Genomic DNA, 24,304 nt, shown 5'->3' on the forward strand with positions numbered 1-24,304 from the left:
TTAACATACTTATTGTAAATACACAATCGATGTTTTACGCCGCATTTTCGAAAATCTAATAATTAGCAAAAATGCTGATGTGAATTGGCCACCAAGAAGCTGCGATTTGACGCCATTGGATTATTATCTTTGGGGAGCCGTGAAAGATAAATTTTATGCCAACAATCCAGAAATAATTCAAGATCTCAAGACCGAAATTCAAACTGCTATTGCTGAGATAATGCCCGAAACAATCGAAAATGTGCTTTTCATAAATAAATGTCATGAATCAACCTAATAAATAAATGTTCAACCATTGAAAAATATTGAGCTGTTTTCATTTTATAGCAAAATTATATTCCAATTTTTAAATGGGCCAACCTTAAATATTTGATCTAGAAATGAATGGTATTGCGCTTTTGCAACTTCCCGCACCGTATATTTTTTAACATTTTTCAAAAATTTTGAATATTTTCAAAGCGATGTCAAATAGCTCTGCGTAGCTGTTTTAGAGACAATTTATCGAAGCGCGTATGAGCCGCGTCGCAGTCTCTGACATGTAAACATTAAATCTGGGTAAGGAAATCATAGAAATGTAAACAAAATTGTTACATATTAAAACCGCTATAAAATATCTGATTATTTGAGGTGCATGCCTAATGAAAATTTTTGACCGCCGAATGGCATTTTTTCATCTTCATTTTTTTTTACCTTCATAGCCGCTTCCCAGAACTTTAATCAACTTTTCACTAAAGTGAATTGTTTTTTGAATCAGCAAATCGGACGCTCAGTTCTTTCAAAATCTAAATTTCCATTTTGTTTTCTCACTTTTTGCCTTGCATCTTCAAAACGACCCTATCTTTGCCAAAAACTAATCAGCACATATACAAATCAATAGGAATCTAATGCATTTTGTATCATCAAAATGGGTTGATATGTGCTCTCGAAATGGTGGACGAAAATGTGTATCCGAACATACATACATACATACATCCATGCACACACATAATACATACATCCACTTTTTCCAAGGTATGCCAAAATGCTCATTAGGTCTTGAAACGTAAAGATATGCAAAAATTAACATTTTCGATTTTTTTGCGATTACAACTATAACTTACCCTACGTAAAGTAAGAATATAAAGTTAAGGACATAAAATAAGCTGCAAAAATATATTGTACAGAGTAAATCATAGTTTTTAAAATATATCTTTCATATTAAACAATTTATATACAAAAGTATTCTCTTAAATCTATCAGTAAAGATGATCGTCTACTTTCGATTCAACAATTAACAAAATGTCATCTGGTCGCTAAATTTAATAAAAAATAAATATACTCTAATACAACTATTTATTCTGATTCTTTATTTGTTAGGTTCTCGATACTCTTCACTAATCCCTGGCCCAATATGTAGAAATCTTCGATAATTGCGCCTAGATTAGACACTAGCATTGGTTTTCCGTCAACTGTTACGACTTTTCTGCCATTAAGATGGGATACCTGAAAAAAAAAACAGTGAAAACTTCAAATTTGTCTGGCCAGGTTAGAGCATTTATCCATCTACACTACACTATTATACGATGCTTGGAATATTGAAATTTTATCATAATAATTTTTCCCATATAAATTTTTACATACTTTTCCCAGTCCATTCAATATTTAAGCGCAGCATTGTTGGAGAGTTTTCACTATTACAAACTTTTTTAATCTAAATTTTCAAGCAAAATGGATATCAATACTGCTTGAGTAATTTGAAATAAAAACTAGCTGTAAGTGGAATTCTGTCTTAAGGCAATTAGGGCATCGTGCCTTAAGGCAAATTGCTGGAACTTCCCGTACCAAAAATTATTTTTTTAAAAACGATTAACATTTTTGAAAAAAAATTTAATTAAAAAAAAATAGATTTGAGAAACTACAAATTTGACAAAAAATTACTTTTTTTTTGAAAAAAAAAATTTATATGAAAAAAAAATATTTTTTTTTGAAAAAAAATTTTTTTTTTGGATACAAAAAATTTTTTTGAAAAAAATGTTTTCTTCATTTTGACATATTTTGGAAATTCTGAACTTTTTTTCAAAGCAATCGCACTGCTTGAACTGCTTAGAGACGAAATGTCAAAGCGCGCATGTGCCGCGCCGCCGTCTAACGCATAAGCATTGGTACGGAACCCATAAAAATGTAAAAAAAATATACTTATTGTTAAAATCTCTATAAAATATCTGATAATTTGATGTGCATATGTCTAATGATAATTTTAACCGCCGAACGGCATTATTTTTACTTTTTTCATTAGATCTCCGAAACCGCTAGACCTACCTCCATGAAAATTTGATCAATTCTACATCTTGTCAATACAAGTAAAATGTTTTTTGAATTATTCAAATCGGACGCTCCGTTCTCTTAAAAACGGAGGTACCGTTCTTGTCACTTTTTGCCCCGTATCTTCGGAACGGCTAGACCTGCCTTTGCCAAAAACTAATCAGCACGTCTCCTTATCAATACGAATCGAATGTTTTTTGAATTATTCAAATCGGTTGATCCGTGTTCCCGAAATCGTCGACGAAAATTTGTATCCGCACATACATACACACACTACATACATACATACATACATACACACACACACACACACACACACACACATACATCCATTTTTTCTAAGGTATGCCAAAATGTTCAGAAGGTTTTGAAACGTCGAGAAATGCAAAAATTTTCATTTTCGATTTTTTTGCGATTACTATAACTTACCCTACGGGAAGTTAAAAAATCATGTCTTTCCCAAAAACTAATCATATTTCACAAGCAAAATGTTTTCTTAACCATTCAAATCGAAAGATTCATTGTCTCAAAAACTACCATTTTTGCACATTTCGCTCCGCATCTCCGAAATGACTGGACCACGACCTCGCCAAAAACTAATCAGCACGTCTCCTCATCAGTCGGAATCGAATGTTCTTTGAATTATTCAAATCGATTGATCCGTGTCCATACATACCATACACACACACATACACAGATTAATTTTTTCTAAAGTATGCCAAAATGTTTAGAAATCTTCGAAACGTAAAGTTGTTAATCGAAATGTTCATTTTCGATTTTGGACGAAAACAATTACAAGACGTTAATAAACTAATGTTTGATGAATGTTTTTCTATTGAATAGCTGAAAGACTGTTTTGCCAAGAAGATAATCGAAGTGACAAGTAGTTTTGGAAAAAAAATGTGTTCCAAAATTTCAAGATGGTATAAAATATTGTTATACCTTATTGGTACACTTTTGAGATGAGATTTTGTAAATCGCAATTACACAATATAAACATTGTGGTAGAAAATAGTACGACAGCTTAGTCTAAATATATATAAATAATTTTCCAATAAGTATGTATTATATGTCTGATTATAATAAAACTTACCTTAAATTCTTTTTTCTCAAAAGCTTGTGGTTTCCATAAAACAGCTATAAAATCGCCTCCATAAGTGTCGTGGAAAAATAAGGCAAATTCATCATAACTTTCCTAAAAAGAAAATTGAATTATTATTAATTAATTAAATAACACAATTAATAAAAATTAACATTTATCAAAATTTAAGTAATATTAAATATTTCGATATAATATACGGAATGAAAACATGGAGTAATTATATAAAAGATGTGCAGAGTTTACTTCGAAAATATCAAGTAAAGTTACTTAAAACTAAATTTTAAGTAAAACAATTAAATGACTAAAATAAATAAAAGCAACATTTATACAAAAAAATATTACGTTTTACTTTTATAAATCAGATTTCGATTTTCAAGCGATTTTAAAATAAGATGCAGAAGGAGTTCAGGAACGCAAAATGTATTTTTTATATACAAATCGAATTAAAAGATACTTTATAATTATTTCAAGCAAATGTAAATATTTCTTCACTATACTTATATTATAAGAATGCTCACATTCTGAAAGAGCTTAAACAAGTCGTAATATTTAATATTTATTTATTGCAACATAATGATATGAAAATTGATGAGCTAGGGAGTTGAAAATTGGTATATCGGATTTTTTCGAAAAAAAAGCTATAAAATGGTATCAAAATCATTTAAATACCAGGGTGTGGCCAACTCTGTATGGAAACACGATCAGACCCTTTCATGATGAAAAACACATGCATGAGTTTGATCCATGGATCTGGATGATGATTTTTTATATTTAATTGTCTACTCTATATCAAACATTATCCTCATAAAATCTAGTACTTTCTGGTTCAGAAACGGTTTCGAAATAAAATAAATTTTCAAAATATGACAACTATAACATTTTCATAGAATTGCCCTAGACTCCAAATTAACAAGAAAAAACAGCAGATTGATGAACTATTTAAAAAACATTACTGGTTGCTGAACAAACGATCCGCACTGTCGACAAAAAACAAACTGATTATTTACAAATGTATTTTCAAACCAATGTGGTCCTATGGGATTCAACTATGGGACACCGTCAAAAATATCAATATACAGATCATTCAGCGCGTGCGGAACAAGATCATACGGCAGGCACTGAACGCACCCAAAATATTTTGTTCCGAAAGCAATTGTTTCGTCAACACAAGCAGAAAGTTTTTTGAATCATTCAAATCGGAAGCTTAGTTCTCTCAAAAACTGCAATTTTTTGCATATTTAACTTGGTATCTCCGAAACGGCTAGACCTGCCTTTGCCAAAAACTAATCACCACTTCTCCCCATCAATACGAATTGAATATTTTTTAGATCATTCAAATCGGATACTGCGTTCTCTCAAAATCTCGATTTCTATTTTCTGCACACTTTGCTCTGTATCTGTTCAATCAACTTTTGAATTGTCTTTGCACAATCATCTTTTGAAATATCGCAAAACATTTATCTACAATTTCCTCGAATTCAGCGTCAAAATAAAGTATTATAATAGTCTTAAGGCTCACTTTTAGTAGCAAATTACTATCAAAATTACAATTCAGTAACTATGGTACATTGGTACATAATTAAGTGATGATATCATTTAACCTTACCGTATTTTTTTAAATTCGATCGTCATTGCTAAATGTTTAGAAATAATCTAAAAACATGAAACTTCACCATATTTTTCCATGTTTAATTAATAATCTACTTAACATTACTTTATGAAGTATTAACACAGCTTGTCCAACTCCAATTCCGCGTCAAAATTTCAATCTAAAATAAATTTCCAAACGATGACGCTCAATGCCTGCCCAGTCGATGTTCAGTTTTGTAAAATTGACAGTTTACTTTTTTAATAAAACCGAAAAACAAAATCTAAACAACCTAAACTTTGAAAAATAATTTCCAGGACGCAAAATCCAAAGTTTGACCTCACAAAATTTTCCATCCGGCCGTATTTTATCTCCGAGGACGAGCGAATTGTTGTTATAATCAGGTATCAGGAACCAGGCTATAAATTCAAAAGAAAAAAATGTGGGTTCGAGGCGGAAGGCGTCTCGTGGGACAGCACAAAAATTCGATCGCTGTTTTTAAATTGAAACGGAATTATTCGGACAAGTGCGACCAAGGGAGGAAGGGAGTCGTTTTGGGCGTCTACACCGATTGTAATGGAAAGCCGACTTTGACCAAGGCCGGTTGCAAATTCAATGAAAGATGTGGCGGGAAAATCGAAGGTAATAATATAGTTGTAAAGTTATAATGTAATTAATCAAACGCTTCGTTAAAAACTAACTTTTTACATATCAAATAATAATATCGATTTGTTACAATAATAAAATTTGCAAAAAGTAACGTAAAAGCAACAGCTTACAAATAATGTAGCATCAATTGCTACCACCAATGCAAATAATGTTGTAATATTGGATCAAGTTCAAATTTCGTTTCGTTAATTTAGTCAACCCCGTCCAGTTTTTTATTGGATGAAAATGAATTTATTCAAAATGAGAATGAGAATCCATATTATCGACAATGTTTCGCTATTTTTCCGATAGAGCCATGATGCCATCAGTGAAAAACTTCTGTGGTTATTACAAGCTCTTTCAGTTTAATTCCATTGAGATTGTTCTGCAGAAATCGGAACAAGTGTTTGTCGGAGAACAGGTGCTATGCATGGAGTATACAGTGTATGGTCGGGCATCGTCATGATGAAATCTTAATATCTTCAATTCTGGCCGTTTTCATTCAATTGTCTGGCGTAATCTCTCTAGTGATTTACAATAGAGTTAATAATCGTCTGACCAACTGAAAGTAAGTCACGATTGACGACCACTTTCCAGTCCCACCAGAAGTACAGCATCACCTTTGTCATTCCTGACTTGTGAACATGTGTGGTTGCTGGTGATCATTTAATCATGATTTATTTTCCGATTGTCGTATGTAATATATCATCAGCTTCATCACCAGTTATGAAATGTTTCAGTAATTGTTCGATTTCGTTGCGTTTCAGCAGCGCATCGTAGTCGTTGATTGGGCCTGTTAAGTTTTTCGCACCCATCTCATGAAGGTCCTCAATCAATCATCACATCAATCTTCCTTTTGCACCCAGCTTTATATGAAAGGTCCAAAACAGTTTTCTGGTCAATGGCTAGTTTTATTCCAATGTCGACAGTACTGATTTACTTATCATGCTACACTTGATAGCGGAGCGTAGCACATCTTTCACATCAAAATCACCATAATGAAAGTGAGCGAACCATTTCCGAGCAGCAAATTTTGATAAAATACCTTCACCTTATATAGCATAATATTGCAAAATATTTCCCACTACTTGACCACTGTCCTCGATTCTAACTTCAAACTGATGCTCGAAGTGTCACATTTCTAACAAGCATTTACTGCTGCCGCTGCGACCTGCACTTAGTGAATTATTTGTAACTAACGCCGTCTTTTGCGAAAAACGTAACGAACTTTATACTTTACCCAACATATAATATAAACTAGTGGTGTAGGCCATCGTGCCTTAGGGCAAATAGCTGGAACTTTCCGTACCATAACGAAATGTTCGAGAAATAATAAATGTTTTCAAATAGATTATTATAAATATTGTAATATTGTCTAATATTTACAAGAATTATATAAACTGAATTGCAAAGTTGAAATTATTTATTTGAAGTATAATAGAAATTTAGTCAGAATTAAAATTAAAATTTGAATCATTTTCGATATACAAAAAAAAATGTTTTGAAAAAAAAATTTAAACAAAATTTTTTTTCCCAAAAGCAATTATTTTGTTAAACAAGCAGAAAGTTCTTTGAATCATTCAAATTGGACGCTTAGTTCTCTCAAAAACTGCCATTTTTTGCACATTTATTTGCACTCTGTATCTTCAAAATGGCTGGACCTGCCTTTGCCAAAAACCTCTTCTCCAAATCATTACAAATTGAATGTTTTTTAGATAATTCAAATAGGATACTCCGTTCTCTCAAAAACTCGATTTGTATTTTCTGCACTATTTGCTCCGTATCTTCGAAAAGGCTGGACCTGCTTTTGCCAAAATCTAATCATCATCTTCCTATCAATAGGAATTGAATGTTTTTTAACTATTCAAATCGGTCGATCCGTGCGCCTGAAAACGTAGACGAAAAAACGCGGACATACAAAACACACACACACAACCATTTTTTCTGAGGTATGCCAAAATTTTCAGAAACCTTGAAAACGTGAAGATATATGCAAAAATTTTCATTTTCGATTTTCGGCCCATTACTATAACTACCCTACGGAAAGTTAATAAACATTACAAAATTTGCCCTAATAGGTTTACAACTAACGCAAATCAATATTTGTTATTGTTATATATCATTAATACTTCACAAAAAGCTCCCGTTTGATTATTTCTATTTCACAAAGTCGTTCAGCCTCAAAGTCTCATGGTAAATGTTACTCAACTAAATAGTTTTAGACTTAACGGAACCAGATGCGCATTTTAAATATTATCCTGATAAATAAACGAGAGATTGTAGATATAAACACATACGATTTAATTAAAAAACCTTATAATCAAAACCAAAATATATTAACCTACTAGTTGTAAGTAGCATTTTGCCATTTGCAAGTTGCTTGAGCTTTCCGGTAGGTACGTGTGAATAATCGACTTATCAATTGGAGTGCAATTTTGTAAATAAGACATTAAAGTCTTGATTAACAAAAATAAATTGTAACAAAAAAAAAAAAAAATTGGAGTTAACTATTTTTTATTTCGATTTTCAATTGATATCTTTGAATACTTATATTGTCTGTAATAATATAAATTTCGTTTCCATCCATTTCTTATTCTAAAAATGTTTTTTCTTACAATTGTGTGGACGTATGAGATAGATTTTGATATGAATCACTCAAGCACGCGGCGGAATTCTCAACTATGATAAAATTTTATAATTCAAGCACATATCGAGAAAACGTCAACGAAAGATTAAAAATCGGCGCACATACACACACACATAATTTTACCCAATTTGGTCTCAGAATGACTTGTTTCAGAATGTTTCGGAAAAACATAAAATTAGTTAATAGGATTTTTTCGCATAAACAAACTTCTATTTCGGAAGTTAAAAAGTAAATAATTCTAAATACGTTTACGACCACTATTGAATACTACTAGTATATCATGGATATTTAGTATTGTATATTATCAATTAAATGATAATCAAAAGTTACATTTAAACACTATTAAAAATATATTAAATGCCCGCTTTCTAGAAACCCCAAATTGAACAGTATTTTTTTGTCTTCAGAAATGATGAAAGAAGCATCGCCCATTCTATCAGGAATGACCATGGCCATAAATAACGTTGACCCCGAATTCTGGGGCGTTTGTCTTGCTGGAATCGGTCGTGAAAATATGGGCTATAATGAAATTGAGAACTTGGACGTCGGTCGAGAACAAGTAATGATAACGATTTGAATATTTCTTAAATTTTGCAATAATTTCTCAAGTTTAATTTTCAAAATATATTTTTTTCCAAGGTGCGTATAGCTGCAGCAGCCGGGGCTGTGCGATTGCGCAAAGAAGGAATACAGACGATTTTTATCGAAGATATGGACAACTATGCGGAAGCAGCAGCTGAAGGCGCTGTATTGGCCTGCTGGAGGTTCCAAGTTAGTAGACAATAATTCGAATAGAATCAACGGAACAAAATGTTATTTGTGCACAAAAACCTATTTGATCTCAGTTTACGTAAAATGTCCATACGAAAAATTATCAACAAATTATAAAAACAAACTTTTTCTAAAATAGGAAAACATGCACAAAAATAACTGGCGACCAACTCCAAATTTGGAGTTGTACGATTCTCAAGATACTTGTGGATGGACAAGAGGAGTATTTAAGGCGGAGGCACAGAATTTAGCAAGAAAATTGTGCGACATGCCAGCCAATCAACTCAATCCAACCTCATTTGCACAGGTAAATAATAACAAACTAATGAGTATTTTTTGTTGATTCCAGTATAATCTCCTAAATCCCTAAAAAAGTAGATATTGTTTCATAATCGCAGTTCTCTAATGAACTTTTAAAGTAATTGTTGAAACAAAAACAAAAAGTCTCCTGTGAGTGTTAAGTCTTTGAATTAGCAATCCAGCGAGATTGACATTTGCACTTTCATCATAGAATTATTTTATTTATTCCCAAAATCATCACAGAAAACGTATGCACTTGAATATAAAATTAAAATTGATGTAAAAGCTTTTTACAAAATAATATATAATTTTCAACTTTTATTATGTTCGTTAGGCTGCCGTTGACGCCCTATGTCCATGCGGTGTGAACGTGGAGGTGCATGACAAGGATTGGATCGAAGATCAGGATCTGAACACACTGCTGATGGTGGCCAAAGGTTCCTGTGAACCTCCTGTTGTGTTAGAGCTGAGCTATTGCGGTGGTGGAAGTGATAAACCGATATTGTTGGTGCGTCAAAAAAAAAAATGAAATGATTAAATAATTTCTTGGTATTCGTATATAACCACAAAATCAACTTGAAGGTTGGTTCCGGAGTAACATTCGACTCTGGTGGTATTCATTTGAAGAAATGTCACAATATGTCTAAATACCGTGGAGCAATGGCCGGAGCAGCAGTCGTCGTAGCTGCCATGAGAGCTGCAGCTGCGATGAGCATACCTCTTAACATTCAAGGTTAATTAACAAAATAGTACATTATTTTTAGTCTTCCACTAATTCGCCATCATATTCCGAAGTTCCAATTCGAAATACTTTCAATTGTTATAAAGTCCAGCATTACAGCTGATTGATGCCAGATAGGATTTTTCGAGTTTCGAACTAAGAATTGTCTTTCCACAATAACTACGCCTAACACTTCATCAGCAAATTTAAAAAAAAAATCAATTCTTTAGCATTCTCAAATTATGTTTTACTATAAAATTCACATCATACTCGATAGATTTTGACCAACTGACCCTTACCCCAGTCAAATTAAGTTTTCAGTTAGGAATAATTTGCATAGAGCTGAAATTTGATACATATGTTTTGAAGCGAATAAACCAACTATTGGTATATGGCATTTAAAGCAAATTGATGGAACTTCCCGTACCAAAAATTCAATTTTACAAAAAAGATTCAATTTTTTCTTATAACGTTGAAACAAATTGATTCTTGTGAATTTTGAAATTTTCGAATTGACTTTTTTTTCAATGCAATAGCGCTGCATTAACTGCGTAGAGACGAAGCGCATAAGCGGATAAACAATGTTACAGAACCCATAGAAATGTAAACAAATTTTATACTTATTATTAAAATCTCTATAAAATATCTAATAATGTGATCTGCATATGTCTAATGATCATTTTTCACCGTCAAATGCCATTTTCTTCACTTTTTTCACTCGATATCCGAAACCGCTAGACATGCATTCCTCAAAATTTAATCAGTTGTTCATTTTGTCAATACAAGAAAAATGTTTTTTTGAATTATTAAAATCGTTTTCTTATCACTCCGTTCTCGTCAAAACTTAATCACCGTTTTTGGCACTTTTTGCCCAGTATCTTTTAAACGGCTTTGCCAAAAACTAAACAGCTCTTCTCCTTAGTAATATGAATCGAATGCTTTTTGAATCACTCAAATCAGTTTAAACGTTAATAATTAAGTATGCATGAATGCAGAGCGTATGATAACAATCCAAAGTCATAATTTTTAATAAATGTGTCAATATCTAGTGGTAACATATGAGATAGAAGATGAAGTGTCTCTGCCAATTTTATATCATTATATGCTACAGTATGTCATTACTAGAAGACGAATGAATCTGTATAAGATATTTTGATAAATAAAAAACGTTAATTCTAATTGCAATCTAGATGTAAGAGACCTAAGCCGAACAACGGCCCTTATACGATAGAATCTAACATTACATATTATTATAAAATAACCCGCTTTGAATCGTCGAATTATTAAATTTACTTACTTTATTTTACTTGCTCCAAAAAATATATCAATATTTCTAGAACATTGCTGTTGATATTTTGAAACATTCCACTCGATCGGGAATAAGTTGTTTATCGACAAAAAATAAGAAGCATTTTTTAAAACAAAAATTGATGTAAATTCAAAAAATCGACAATTCAAAGTGGATAGTTTTGGAATAATATGTAGAATTATATTCCACTACCGTCCGGCTGTTGTTCGGGTTAGGTCTCTTAAATCTCTTGGAATTATACGCCCTGAATTCATATATAGGTAAATATTTCATTTATTCGCTTCAAAAACAGTCGCATATGTGACCCTCCCACACCAGGAAAATGACATAGCTGGCGGGTGTTGCTCAAGAACTAAGGTAATTAGGGGCTGACACTATAGTTTTATACTTCAAAAATTTCATTAAACTTATACTATTTAAATAGAAACCAACAAATTCTTATTTTTCACTTATATTACACATTTGATGACGTTTAAAAGCTGCATATTATGAAGAATATGAATTTTTCAACTTTTCAAACGGCATTATCTCAGAAACGGTGATTCTAACAAAAAAATAAATAAACAGTTTAATAGAGAATTTTATAATAAATAAACCTATCTAACATAATTAAAAAAAAAAATTATAGTTTCGGCGGAAAATAGGGAAAACTAGATTTTTGCACCTTTGACATTGAATAAAAAAAAAATCGCAGATGTCGGATCGATACGGACTTTTGGCATTTCATTTGTAATGGCCTATTTAACATCTGTACCAAATTTCAGTTCTATGCGAATTATTCCTAACTGACGGCTTTTTTAGCTTTGATTTGACCCCACAAAAGAACGCTAATAAGATAATTCACAATTTAACAGGTATAATTCCTCTCTGTGAGCATTTGCCCAGTGGTCTGGCTATGAAGCCAGGTGATGTCGTCCAGGCTCAGAATGGCGTCCACATCATGGTTCAGGATTGCGACAAGGAGTGTCGTGTCATGTTGGCTGATGTTATGCTATACGCTCTCAAACACCACAAGCCGTCCTTGATGGTGGATGTTACGTGTTTGAGTGACAGTGTGCGACATGTATTTGGTGCAGGAGCCAGCGGTTGTTGGGCCAATTCAAAGGCTATGTGGACGCATATTAAGAAAGCTGGAGCTTATACAGGTAAAAACTCTTCTCTTCACCAACTCTAATCGGTGCTTTATTTGTAAATAGCAATCAATTTTAACCATATCCTTCGTAAAGCAGTAATTCTAACAGGGGCGAGCAACCTTTAACAGTGTAATTATTTAACATGCGTATTAATTATTGAATAATTTTCATTAGGTGACAGAGTGTGGAGAATGCCTTTATGGAAGTTTTACACCAAGGAAATTGTTCATCAAAGCTCCGTAGATATCACAAATCATACAAGATTTCATGGTGACAGCTGTACAGGAGCTGCATTTCTTCGAGAATTCGTAAAAGATGTGTGCTGGTTGCACTTGGATGTAACAGGTTAGTAAATTTGTCCAATGATTCTGTTGAATCTTTGAAAATCTTTTGAATTCAAACTCAAAACGAGCAGAATGAAATGTGACAGATATTAGTTTAAATATAACTTCTTCAAATTATTTAAAATATTTGTCACTTAGTAGCATAAAGGGTTGATTTAGGTACTTCTGATATTATATTATAATTTCTTACAAAATTTTATTTGCTTACATATAAATTTTGTATATTTTTGTTCTTTGTCTATTTATTGTTCAATTTATAAACAAAAGTTCTGCTATATTCAACAATAAAATGTTTTTCCAGGTGTTGCCTTCCCGATAACTTCTCCAAATCTACCCTACCTCCGCATAGGCCGAATGACTGGTAGACCAACAAGAACGATCGTCCAACTTATGGCCCAATTGGCATGCGATAAAGCCAAGAAATCTGATTGCAAAGAAAAGTAACTCCAACAACAACAAACAACCCGCCTTCTTGAAAAAAAAAACTTAAGTAATATCGTGAAAAGTCCACTTCGTTGAAAAAAAAACTAGCCAAGTTCCAATTAAACCCATAAACCATTTTTTGCTTCCAGGTGTATTTTTCAAAGAATCTAAATTTTTAGTAACATTTTTTAAAATCTTTTTTAAAACAATCGGTATATTTTTTTTATTATTGTCTGCCAACGTTGCGTTCCTGAGGTTCTCGATTTTTATTTATATATTGTGCTGCAAATTTTGCCATTTTGGCAATCCAGAGAATATATTTTTGTAATTACCTTTTTAATATATTTTTTGACGCGACTTTTTGAGATATATTTATAATCAACTGTTTCTGGATGAATTATTTATTTTTATATTTCTGGAATAATTTGTTTAATTCTAAATGAATTGCGTGACCAAATAAAAAGTAAAAAATATACAAGTTGTTTTAATAATTTGAGGATGGTGAATAAATATGAAAAGAGCTATAACAACAATTAACCAGCTGTAAATGGTATTTTGCCTTAAAACAAGTTGCATAGATTTCCCAACACTTATAAATATTCGACTTGATTAATATAAGTTCACTAAAAACATTCAATGCGATATCAATTAATATCTTCAAAACAGATTATATGTAACAGTAGTGCACAAACACGCGTTTGTATGTCCTAAGGACGCGACCCATTATTCAAAGCTTTAATTAATTTTAAATTTTTAACTATTTTTCTAGGACCATAATATTGTAAGATGTTTGTTTAGACTATGAGAGTAGTATTAAGTTTTATTATAAGTATCAAAAAATATTAAATTAAAAAATTTAAATACGGTCCGGCAGATCTGTACCAAAAACTATTCAGCTCAATTCCTCGTTTTTGAATTTTTAAAATCGTGTCAAGATTTTTGGCTAAAACCCAGATGAAAAATTATGAACTTTTCTGCTAATTATAAAGAAACGGTTTAGCAAATCTTCGCGCAAAACTAATCAACCTTGAATCCTTACCGAGTTACATCAAATGGTTAGAAATTGGTGTAGCTAGTTTTGTAAAAACCGTCTACAAAATTTTAAAAATGACTCACTCACACACACAGACTTTCCAATTTCGGACTCAAGAATTTTTTTTCAAAATCGTTTTTTGCTTCAACCGTAAAAGTAAACTTTAAAAATTAACAAAATTGGCAACAAACAAAATTATGACAAAATTAGTACTCATTTTTAAAAATTTTATCAAATATCTGATAATTTGTTGCGCATATGTGTCTAATAATCATTTTTGACTGCCAAATATCATTTTTCTTCTTTTTTCTCTGTATCTCTAAAACCGTTAGACCTGCCTTAACAAAAATTTCATCAATTCTTCATTTCGTCAATACAAGTAAAATGTTTTTTGAATTATTCAAATCGGGTTCTCCGTTCTCGCAAAAACTGAATTACCGTTTTTGGCGCTTTTTGTCCCGTATCTTCGAAACGGCTGGACCTGTCTTCACCAAAAACTAATCAGCACGTCTTCTTATCAATAGGAATCGAATGTTTTTTGAACCATGCAAATTGGTTGATTCGTGCGCCCGAAATCGTGGACGAAAAATTGTATCCAAACATACACAAACACACACATACATTCATTTTTTCTAAGGTATGCCAAAACGTTCAGAAACTTTCAAATTGTGAAGATATACAAAAATTTTCATTTTCGATTTTTTTGCGATTACTATAACTTACCCTATGGGAAGTTAAAAATAGATTAGTGATGTCCCAATTCAATATGGTCCAGATTCATCAAATCATTCGAGTCAAGTCCTTAACTTTAGGTGATTTGTGAATTGACTTGAAAATATATTAAAAAAACATAAGAGGGTATTCTATTGTAGAGCCATGAATTTTAAGTCATTTTTAAATCATCATAAAGGCGATACATTATTTACTATTATTATTATTTTTTTTATAATACACTTAGCAACGTTACAAGACCACAGAAAAAAAGTTCAAAGGAAAAATGTATTAAATATAAAAATTAGCAGTTGTTGAAATGGGGGGTCACAAAATGTACACAATTGTATATGCTGGGATTAAGTTCAAAAAATGTTTTTGACAATATGACGACTGTTTGAAAAAAAAAAGACAATTTTCTTGCCAATTTTTTAAGATTTCCTTTTCAAAAATGAAGTGAAAATTGAAATTTGGGGATGAGGCTAGAATATGAGAGAGAAAAGTCTATAAAGAAGATTCCTTAAAATTAGTAAGCAAAACCAGCCTAATAGAACTCGAGATATCATGTACATCTTATTGAAAAATCGTACTACGTAGTTTTGAGAAAAACGCGTTTAAAGTTTCGCAAATGGAAGGAAACAGAAGATTATCATGGTCGAATAGCTGTATCTCCAAAAACAATTTAAATTTTATAAAATACTCCCGTACACATAATTAATATTTAATCTTTTAAAATTAAAAAAAAAAAACAGAAAAACGATTTTTGGGATTTCTACACTAGAATACCCCCTTAAATTGATAAACTTATTTGAATCAAGAAAAGTTTGAATCAGCACCTCACTAATCTAATATCTTCTATTAACACAATAAAATTGAAACATTGTTCCAAAATTTTCATCCATTTATGAATGAAACTCATTTCAGAAATTATAAGATTCAAAAATATAATGACATATTCATCATATAATTTAACACTTTTATCTATGATAAATACCCTTAATTCCTTCAAATAGAATTGTACTGGATCATAATTAGTGATTGGAATTTTCTCCTTATCTGTTTTCACATATTCCATAAGCTCCTTTTGAAGTTGTTCCTCATTTTCTTTATTTTCAAATGTGTAGTTTTTCAATGAATAGAATCGTCTAGGTAATTGCAATACTTTTAAATTGATTATTAAATCATATCCCTCTATAGATGGTGTGAACATTACCTACAAAATATTTGTATTTTAAATAAATCATCAACACTCAGAGTAGATAATTCATGAATTTAAAATCATATGATTTAACTTAAACTAAATTAATTACTAAATTATACCTTAAAATCTAAACTAGTCTCTGTATTATATATATTTTCAATAACTTCTAGTGACTGTCTTCCTAATAGGGCTATTCTTACAAGAACCTGAATGCTTGGAGATATTTTTGTCCAGGTAGACTTATTTGTGTCATAGGGAGTCACTATATAAAGTGGAGGTAGAGTTGATCGATTTACTGTAAAGTTTGTTTCTGTTTCTAATAGTTGTTCCTCTGAAAAGGTAATAATTGAATTAAAATAACAAATCAACATAAGCATCAACAGAAAAAAAAAATTCACATACTTGTCATTTCAAAATTAAAATTGATAATTAAAGGTGTAGTAGTCCAATCAGTATATGCAATTAGATTTAAAAATCTAATAAAAGCAATTTGAGGTTGGACTGGAACATCATATGGTTCTGGATTCAAAAATAGACCGGCCATCAATAATTCAATTATTTTCTCAGAAATATGAGAGTCGTCCAGAAGTTGTGAGGATAGCCATCGTTTTGCCAAGCACACTGCAGGTCCATATGCCGAATGTTGATGATGTAAACTGCAAAATGAAAAGGTTATAAAATTAAAGTGCTAAACAACATCATTCACTGAGAATTATGTACACATAGTTCCTTATTAAGGTATAAAAACATCTTTGTGATGTAATAAAGTACACTCTGTAAAATTATTTCACTATGCTTTGTATTTTTGGTGAACTTGGTAAATATAATTGTTGAAATCTAATACCATTAAAAGTAATTATGTACGTTTAATTAGATATCAATCAATAGAATTGTACGAAGATAGATCAATACAAAACTAATTTTACAGTATTGCTTGGTAAATTAAATATTTCATAGACATTTTCTTTTACAAATGTAAGTTTGTTGTAAAAAATATAAACTAGGTGTAAAAAACGTTTCAAACGAGTGAGTCTTTATTGATTCAATGCTTTTAAATTTTTGAAATCGGTTCAATCACTTCTGAGATGACGTCAACAAACAAATTATTGTTCACACACAAAGATAACTTTGGCAATTATAGACTTGAAGGAATCAGAATAACTTAAAAAAAAAAAAATAAGTAAATCATATCTTCTGGCAAAAACAAACAATTATCTGGCCTTCGATATGTTAATAATTAGATTCAATTGAGATAAACTTACCCTAGCAGGGCACTTGTCAACTTTGGCATCATCACTAATTCCCTTTCCATCCACAAACTTTCTTCAGTATCCCTATACTTTACAACCCCATCTATTCCAATTTGTTGTTTCATCAAACCAATTTCCTTCTGATGAACCACTCTCAATCTGAATACAAAACCATCTTTAAATACATCTAAATATAAAGGATTAGCACTTGCTGATATCTGGCAAGTTTTGGTAAGACCATTGGCAATTTGAATGTAAAATGCAGCTTTCAATCTTCGGAGCGCCTGCAAATTTTCTGGCCATTTACCGCTCAGACCTAATTGTAATACTGCTTCATTTGCAGGAGTATAGATTGGGCACATGTTAGGACATGGGTTGGTATCTTGTAATAATATATTGGGTAAATTTTCATCTTGTTTGGTCAGTTTATTAGATCCAGATTTATGATGAAGACCTAAAAAAATTAATATAGCTATTAAATTATTTGCAGGGAATTATTTTGACATAAGTTATATAAGAAATAATTTAGGATATTATAAATTGCTAAACAATATTGACCAACACCACAGCTGCCAATATATCACAAATAATATAAAGACAATAAAGTTAAAACACACATAATAAAAAGACAATATGGTTTCAACAAAATTCTATCCTACAATTTTTTAAGATTTTCAAGTCAACCCTATAACGCGCTGGGTACGTACCGCGTAATATGGAAACTTCAGAATAAAAATCTAGGATTTAACATACAAATCAGGCTAATTCGACGCGCGTTCTATGAAAACCGGCAACCGCGTTACATTGGAACCGCGTTACATTGGAACCGCGTTATAAAAATCCAGAATTAGCACGAATCACATCATTTGCAACGCATTATATGGAGCCCAATAAATACAAAAGACATGATATAAATTGTTTTTAATGAATTAAAGAGTTTTCATAAGGGCTTGATAAAAACAAATTATTTTTGTTCTACACATAAAGATATAGTAAAGAATGAAATAAAAACTAGATTAAAAAATTGATAACAAATAATTAGTTTTTCAAGCAGAAATTGTCTTAGAAAGACTAATGTCTATGAAAAAGCTTTGACACTACTAAAACCAATGTCGTACACAGCTCTGATATAAACTAGCATATTTATGTAAGCATATCATAAAAGATAAAATAGCCGATAATAAAACTTAAAGCCTCTTAAAATATTTAGTTACTAAATTCATTTTTAGGTTACGCGGAAGAAATTTATGGGCATTTGAACACAAATCGCGCTAATAGAGTACCGCATTATAAAAGGTCGCAATCCAATATAGCTCTGCGTATTATGGAAACCACGTTCTAGGAGGATGACTGTATTTATATTTTACAAATCTAAATATTACATGCTTTTAACGTCTAATTCAGAAGACATGATGACCAGACATACGAGGGTTTTGAGATACGAGCCGCTAAAGAAGCAATTCCTTGCTTGGACATATATATGCAAAATTTGAGATACGAGCTTTAAGCGAGTAAGAGGTATCTAGAAAAATAACACATAGAAAACTCTCACATTTATTGCTTTTGCACATTTATAAAATATTATGAGAGTACTTTTATTACCATGGGTCCAAAAATAAGGGTCTTTTATACTTTATACTTTAAGTACTTTTATAACCATGGGTCCAAAACTAAGGTTCATGTATTAAAGCAAGATATTATTGAAAACCATGAGGATGACAAGGACGTACAAGTGTAAACCATCATAGATATGCACTGCGTTAAAACAGGAGTTGATAAAGGACATAACTACAATTAAGGGCCTTACAATAATTTATAAGCAGCTTTCTAAGTTCTAAAATATTGTGAATAAAAATCATCCCGAAAAAGTTGCAACAAATTGAGCATGGCATTGCAACAATAAAACATGTTTAACTGTTATTTGACAAATTATGAATGGACAGTAAAAAACAATAACTAAATTAATAAATAGTGCGTTTATTTTTAGTATTCAAAAATCTTGACAAAAACCACAATGTTGGAGCAAATTAATAGCATTTATTCATATTCGATAAACGAGCATAGTTATGGATCAAATTAAACTCGTCGTACCACTATATATACAAATTATATTAAACTATTAACTATAACTAAATTAACAAAATTAACTTTTACTCACCTAATGCTGGAAAGCAATTTGTGAATCTAAAAACAGAAGATATTCCTTGCAATGCTGTAATTTCTAACGCCAGATCTTTTAAATTTCTTAAATCTTTTGACAAAGAATCAAAAGCTTGGATAACCTTCATTGTAGCTTCTTCTCCTGTTCCATATTCAAAACTTTGTGGTTTCACAGACAGCAATTTTAAAATACTTTCAATTTGATTTGAAATATATTTTATGTGCTCTGCTTGTATGGCTGCAGAAAAATTATTAAATAAACTTGAAGGTTTTAAACAATTAAAGGTTTAATTGTAGAGTTATTAAAATTATGATTAACAAATAAACAATTTAACTAGTGTTAAGTGGCATTTTGCATTAATACAAGTTTTATGAGCTTCCTGATATGTGTAATCAAAATAATCAGTGTAATCAAAAAGAAATGAGATGTAACAATTTAGATAAATATGTCAACTGTTTGATTGATTTGAACAAATTAAATATGAGAATCAAATTTGTTTTAAGTTAATCTAATTCCATTTCATCCATTTCAATGCATTCACAAATATTAAAGTGGTTAAAACATTCCTTTTATAAAACAGACATAAAAAATTAATCAATTATAAAAACTTACATAAATTATTTTGTAATAAATATAAAACAATATCTCGTGTGATATTTCTCCTTGCAGACATGGTATCGGTTGATTTACCCCAAACACATGCTTCTGAAATTGAACCATCTTGAAATCTTCTCAATTCTGATTTTGAACCCCAAAATTTTCTACAGATGAAAACAATTCTTTTATATACATATTTTAGAGCAAAATCCATAATTTTAATAAACCTCAAGTATAAAGTAGAAGTGTTCATTTTTTATTTATTTAGGAATTTGGAATTTATTGTTGTTTTTATTATCAATAATTAAAAATTTATAGATGTCGTATTTTCCTGTACATATTTCTGTGTGTATGAATACAATCATTCCAAAAAAAACTTGAGAAATAAAATAATACAGATTGCTTTGAAATGCAATGAGTGAAAAAAAGGATTCTAGGCATAATTGTATAAAACATACATTGAATTTTATATTATGAAAATTAAACATTAACATATTGGTACGAAGCTAGCAACGTTTTCAAGAAAGAATTTTAGACAGGTTGATTTTTTGGTATGTGGTCCTTGGTGCTCTTTTGGTTCGGTCTGAGCCATCTTGTACTTGTTCAATGAAAACTGAGTAAAAATATAAATTTATGTATTTACCTGAACTCTTCAGCTTCTGGTAAATTTGCTCCAGGTCCCTTATGTAAAACATTTAAGGCCTCTTCAGGGTTTAAAATAAAACCTATACAAACATTGTTCTTAATTTTTTTACAGTCCGCATTGACATCCCAGATTTGCTGTGCTTCTAATTTAGGAATTATAGCGGTTACTCTATTTCCTAGACCCTTTCTTAGAATGTCCATAATAACACCAAGTCCTAATGTATATGAATCATCTACAAGATCCAATTTAGATTTTTCACTGGCGTGCTTGCTTATTAATGATTTCAGAGCTTTTCTGTTTATCCTATATTAAAACAAACAAATATATTCATAAAAAAATACTGTTTTATATATGTGAATTGTAAGTTAGTCAGTAATATTTTTAAATCGCATATTAAATATATGCTATAATCTATAGTTTTTTCCTGAACTTTCAATCTAATAAATTAATGAAAACATAAATCATCATAAATAAACTATATAAATAATATTTTGATGAATATGGAATAATAAAAAGCTTAACTGGAATATTATGTATAAAAAAAAAAACTTAAAAAAAGAAAAATTAAAGAATATTAGAAATTAAAAAGCAAACATTATTTACCTGTAATTTTAATCTAACTTTGCAAATTTGCTTCTCAATTTCTAATATTCTTTTTTTAACAAAACTCCTTGAATACTAACTTAAAAAAAATTAAAATAAATTAACAAAACTCCTTGAATAAAAATTTTAATGATATCAAAATGCACCGAATTTAGTTTTTTACTAATGAAAACCATAAGTTTTATAAATGAGGGATTATAATAGACAACGAAAGACAACAAAAAGTCATTGATTCAAAGTTATTCAATTCTATGAACAATTTCTTTTTTTGATTTTCTAACAAAACTAGAAAAACTCTGCACATTCTTGGTAATCCATCTAATAGTTCTAATTTATCTGCAATTTGATTGCAAAAAAATCAAATAAAAAGTCAAAATCCAAAAATTAAAGTGTATGTAAACATTTTTACAAAATTTAGTGTTATGTATAGATGTTTTCGAATTTCCTAGAAGTTTTATTTTATTACAATCTCATTTTACTTACTGTACAATATGATCACACTGTCTATAAAATGGCATAGAATTCATGAATAATGCTTGAAATCCATTTATATTAGCATTATCCAACAATTTAACAGCTTTTTCACTTTCCGATTTCACCCTCAAGTACACATCTAGTAACAATTGTGAGCATATATTCATATGTCCTGTTCCATCAACAAAAACTACATCATAATTTGAATCAAACTCAAGAAGTGAAGGCTGATTTTCTTTTAATTCTCCCGAATATAGAGATATCCCATGCTCATGCAACATACTGTTTGCTAAAAAAAAAATATTAGCAAAATTTAAAATAAATGAAGAATGGTAAGTGTTTACTTCAAATAATTTTAATAAACGCATGCAGCAACTTTTGCAGCAAAAATGAAAAAATACCTAAACTGTTCCAAACATTTCTTATAATTTGGTAACTGCTCATTGCATTATTTAACTTCCTTTGTTTCACTAGATATACCATATACATAGACATTATATACCCCGTAAAACCTCTGCAACTTGCATCGAACTGTCTCTGCTTAAGCCAAATATTCAACAAAATTAAACCATCTTTTAAATTTTGATTCTTATCAAAAACACTTAATCTCAAGGCTTCATTTTCACTCCTTGCTAAATCTTGCAATACCGAAAAATTATATCTCGGAGTTGCTTCCCCAGCTTCTGAATCCTCTGATCCATCTCCAGTAAACCAATTTTTTCTAACATTGCTTTTACTAGGATTAAATCTGTTCAATTTAAAACTATCTTCTTCGCATGTCGAATGGACAATAATTGAAATGTGCTTGCTTAAATTACCTAATGGTGTAACTTTAAGCAAAGGTTTTAAAATATCACCTTTGTGGAAGAATTCAAGCTTTTCAATAATTTTAGATTTTTGCAGTTTGTTAGCAATATGGCATAGATACATAGCACGCTTTTTATGATATCTTTGATTCAGATAATCCATCTTTTGAAACATTTTCTTAGGCATTTCTACACTGATGTCAATATTAACTATACTGCCTAATGTCACATTTAAATTATAAGATCCGACAATATTCACAGATGCTGGTTTATAAAATTTAAATACGCCTTTTGATTCTCTTGAATCCACACTTATTGGAAATTTAACATTCATAGATTCTAACCAAATAAGATCTGATATTTCATATTCATTTTTTTTATCCTTGAGACTACCAATAACACTAGCAAATTCTTCATACCAAGTAGTGAATAATTTTACATATTTTGATTTTAATTTAACCTCGCTTAACATTTCTTCGATTTGCAATCTAAATAAATTTGAGTTAAAAAGATTTTCAGTTTCTCTTAATTGATTTAATTCTTCTACGGTGGGTTGTTTGTATAAATCATTTTTAGGTTTCTTAGCTTTTGGAGCATCAGTAGATTCTGGTTTGGCCAAAACAAATTTTCCAACTTCCGTTTGTTCTTCATCTTGTGAATCGATTTCAGAACCTTGGGAGTCATCTTCTGAGTCAATAAACTAAAAAAAGTACAATATAATTGACACATACCCAGAAATATATATATATATACATAATAATAATAATGGGTAGTGCTGCCCTAGAGCTGCCCGTGAGCTGAGTTAAACTCCAACTCGATTCAGGGAAGAAGTAGTGTGAGAGTTTTTCCCATTTCCATTTCACACCGCAGTGCCCGAGATGGGCTTATTTTCAATTAGAAACATATTTTGATCTATATTTTCAATTGAAAACGGACATCGCGCTGCCCGATGTCAGGTTGCCAAAGCGGGGAATATATATATATATATATATATATATATAATGTAAATATGAATAGTATGTTTACTCTACTCTTGCACTAACAATAAAATTCATACAGTACTAAATCAAAAAGGTTTGAAAGCCTGATTTGCCTCATCACAGTTTACAATTATAATGCAAATAATATATAATAACATATTATATAAGTTATTGTAAAATATGTTAAAAATGGATAATAAGAATTTGTAAAAGCAACCAATGTAAAGAAAAGCATACATTCAAAAGTAAGTTTACCTTTTAAAGAAAATATAAAATACAAATAAAAAAGGTACAATAAATAAGAACGAAATAAGAGAAAGTTATATTAGCAAAAAATGTATTATGGAAAGTTATTAAATATCATATCATTCTCTACCAAAAATTATTCTAACTATATACATCAATTATCAGACATAACCTCACTTCCTTACATTTTCTTCATGTTTTCTTTTGTTAAGCAATGTCATGTTTATTGTTCTTAAGATTTAACAAGAAACAAAATAATATAATTAATACTGTAAAATTACACAAGCACACATATGAATATTACTAATA

The 24,304-nt window shown here is 30.5% G+C and overlaps 1 protein-coding gene across 1 annotated transcript; it reads right to left on the reverse strand.

The window, feature by feature from the left end:
- Nucleotides 1-1,293: 1,293 nt before the first annotated feature.
- LOC113387693 (nucleolar protein 6-like) lies at nucleotides 1,294-24,304 on the reverse strand. The gene is made up of 12 exons (XM_026625058.1): nucleotides 24,181-24,304; nucleotides 22,365-23,469; nucleotides 21,973-22,252; nucleotides 20,884-21,189; nucleotides 20,256-20,404; nucleotides 19,641-19,880; nucleotides 17,495-17,936; nucleotides 16,635-16,888; nucleotides 16,352-16,563; nucleotides 16,026-16,244; nucleotides 3,395-3,496; nucleotides 1,294-1,482 (listed from the first exon to the last, which is right to left on the reverse strand). Exons 1-12 carry the CDS (start codon nucleotides 24,214-24,216, stop codon nucleotides 1,333-1,335), a joined length of 3,495 nt encoding a protein of 1,164 aa, XP_026480843.1. The 5' UTR covers nucleotides 24,217-24,304; the 3' UTR covers nucleotides 1,294-1,332.

Source organism: Ctenocephalides felis, unplaced genomic scaffold, assembly GCF_003426905.1.
Source record: "Ctenocephalides felis isolate EL2017-DRISC unplaced genomic scaffold, ASM342690v1 CF-g0.4_SCAFFOLD_00845, whole genome shotgun sequence".
Classification (NCBI taxonomy): Eukaryota; Metazoa; Arthropoda; class Insecta; order Siphonaptera; family Pulicidae; genus Ctenocephalides; species Ctenocephalides felis.

What these genes read in the sequence shown, in the direction of transcription:
- LOC113387693 (XM_026625058.1), bottom strand. Translation starts at nt 24,216, where the DNA reads ATGACATTGCTTAACAAAAGAAAACATGAAGAAAAT. An exon ending in CAGTGTGATCATATTGTACA is followed by an intron (nt 21,190 to 21,972) that starts GTAAGTAAAATG and finishes GTTTTAATATAG; the next exon opens with GATAAACAGAAAAGCTCTGA. An exon ending in CCAGAAGCTGAAGAGTTCAG is followed by an intron (nt 20,405 to 20,883) that starts GTAAATACATAA and finishes TTTCATCTGTAG; the next exon opens with AAAATTTTGGGGTTCAAAAT.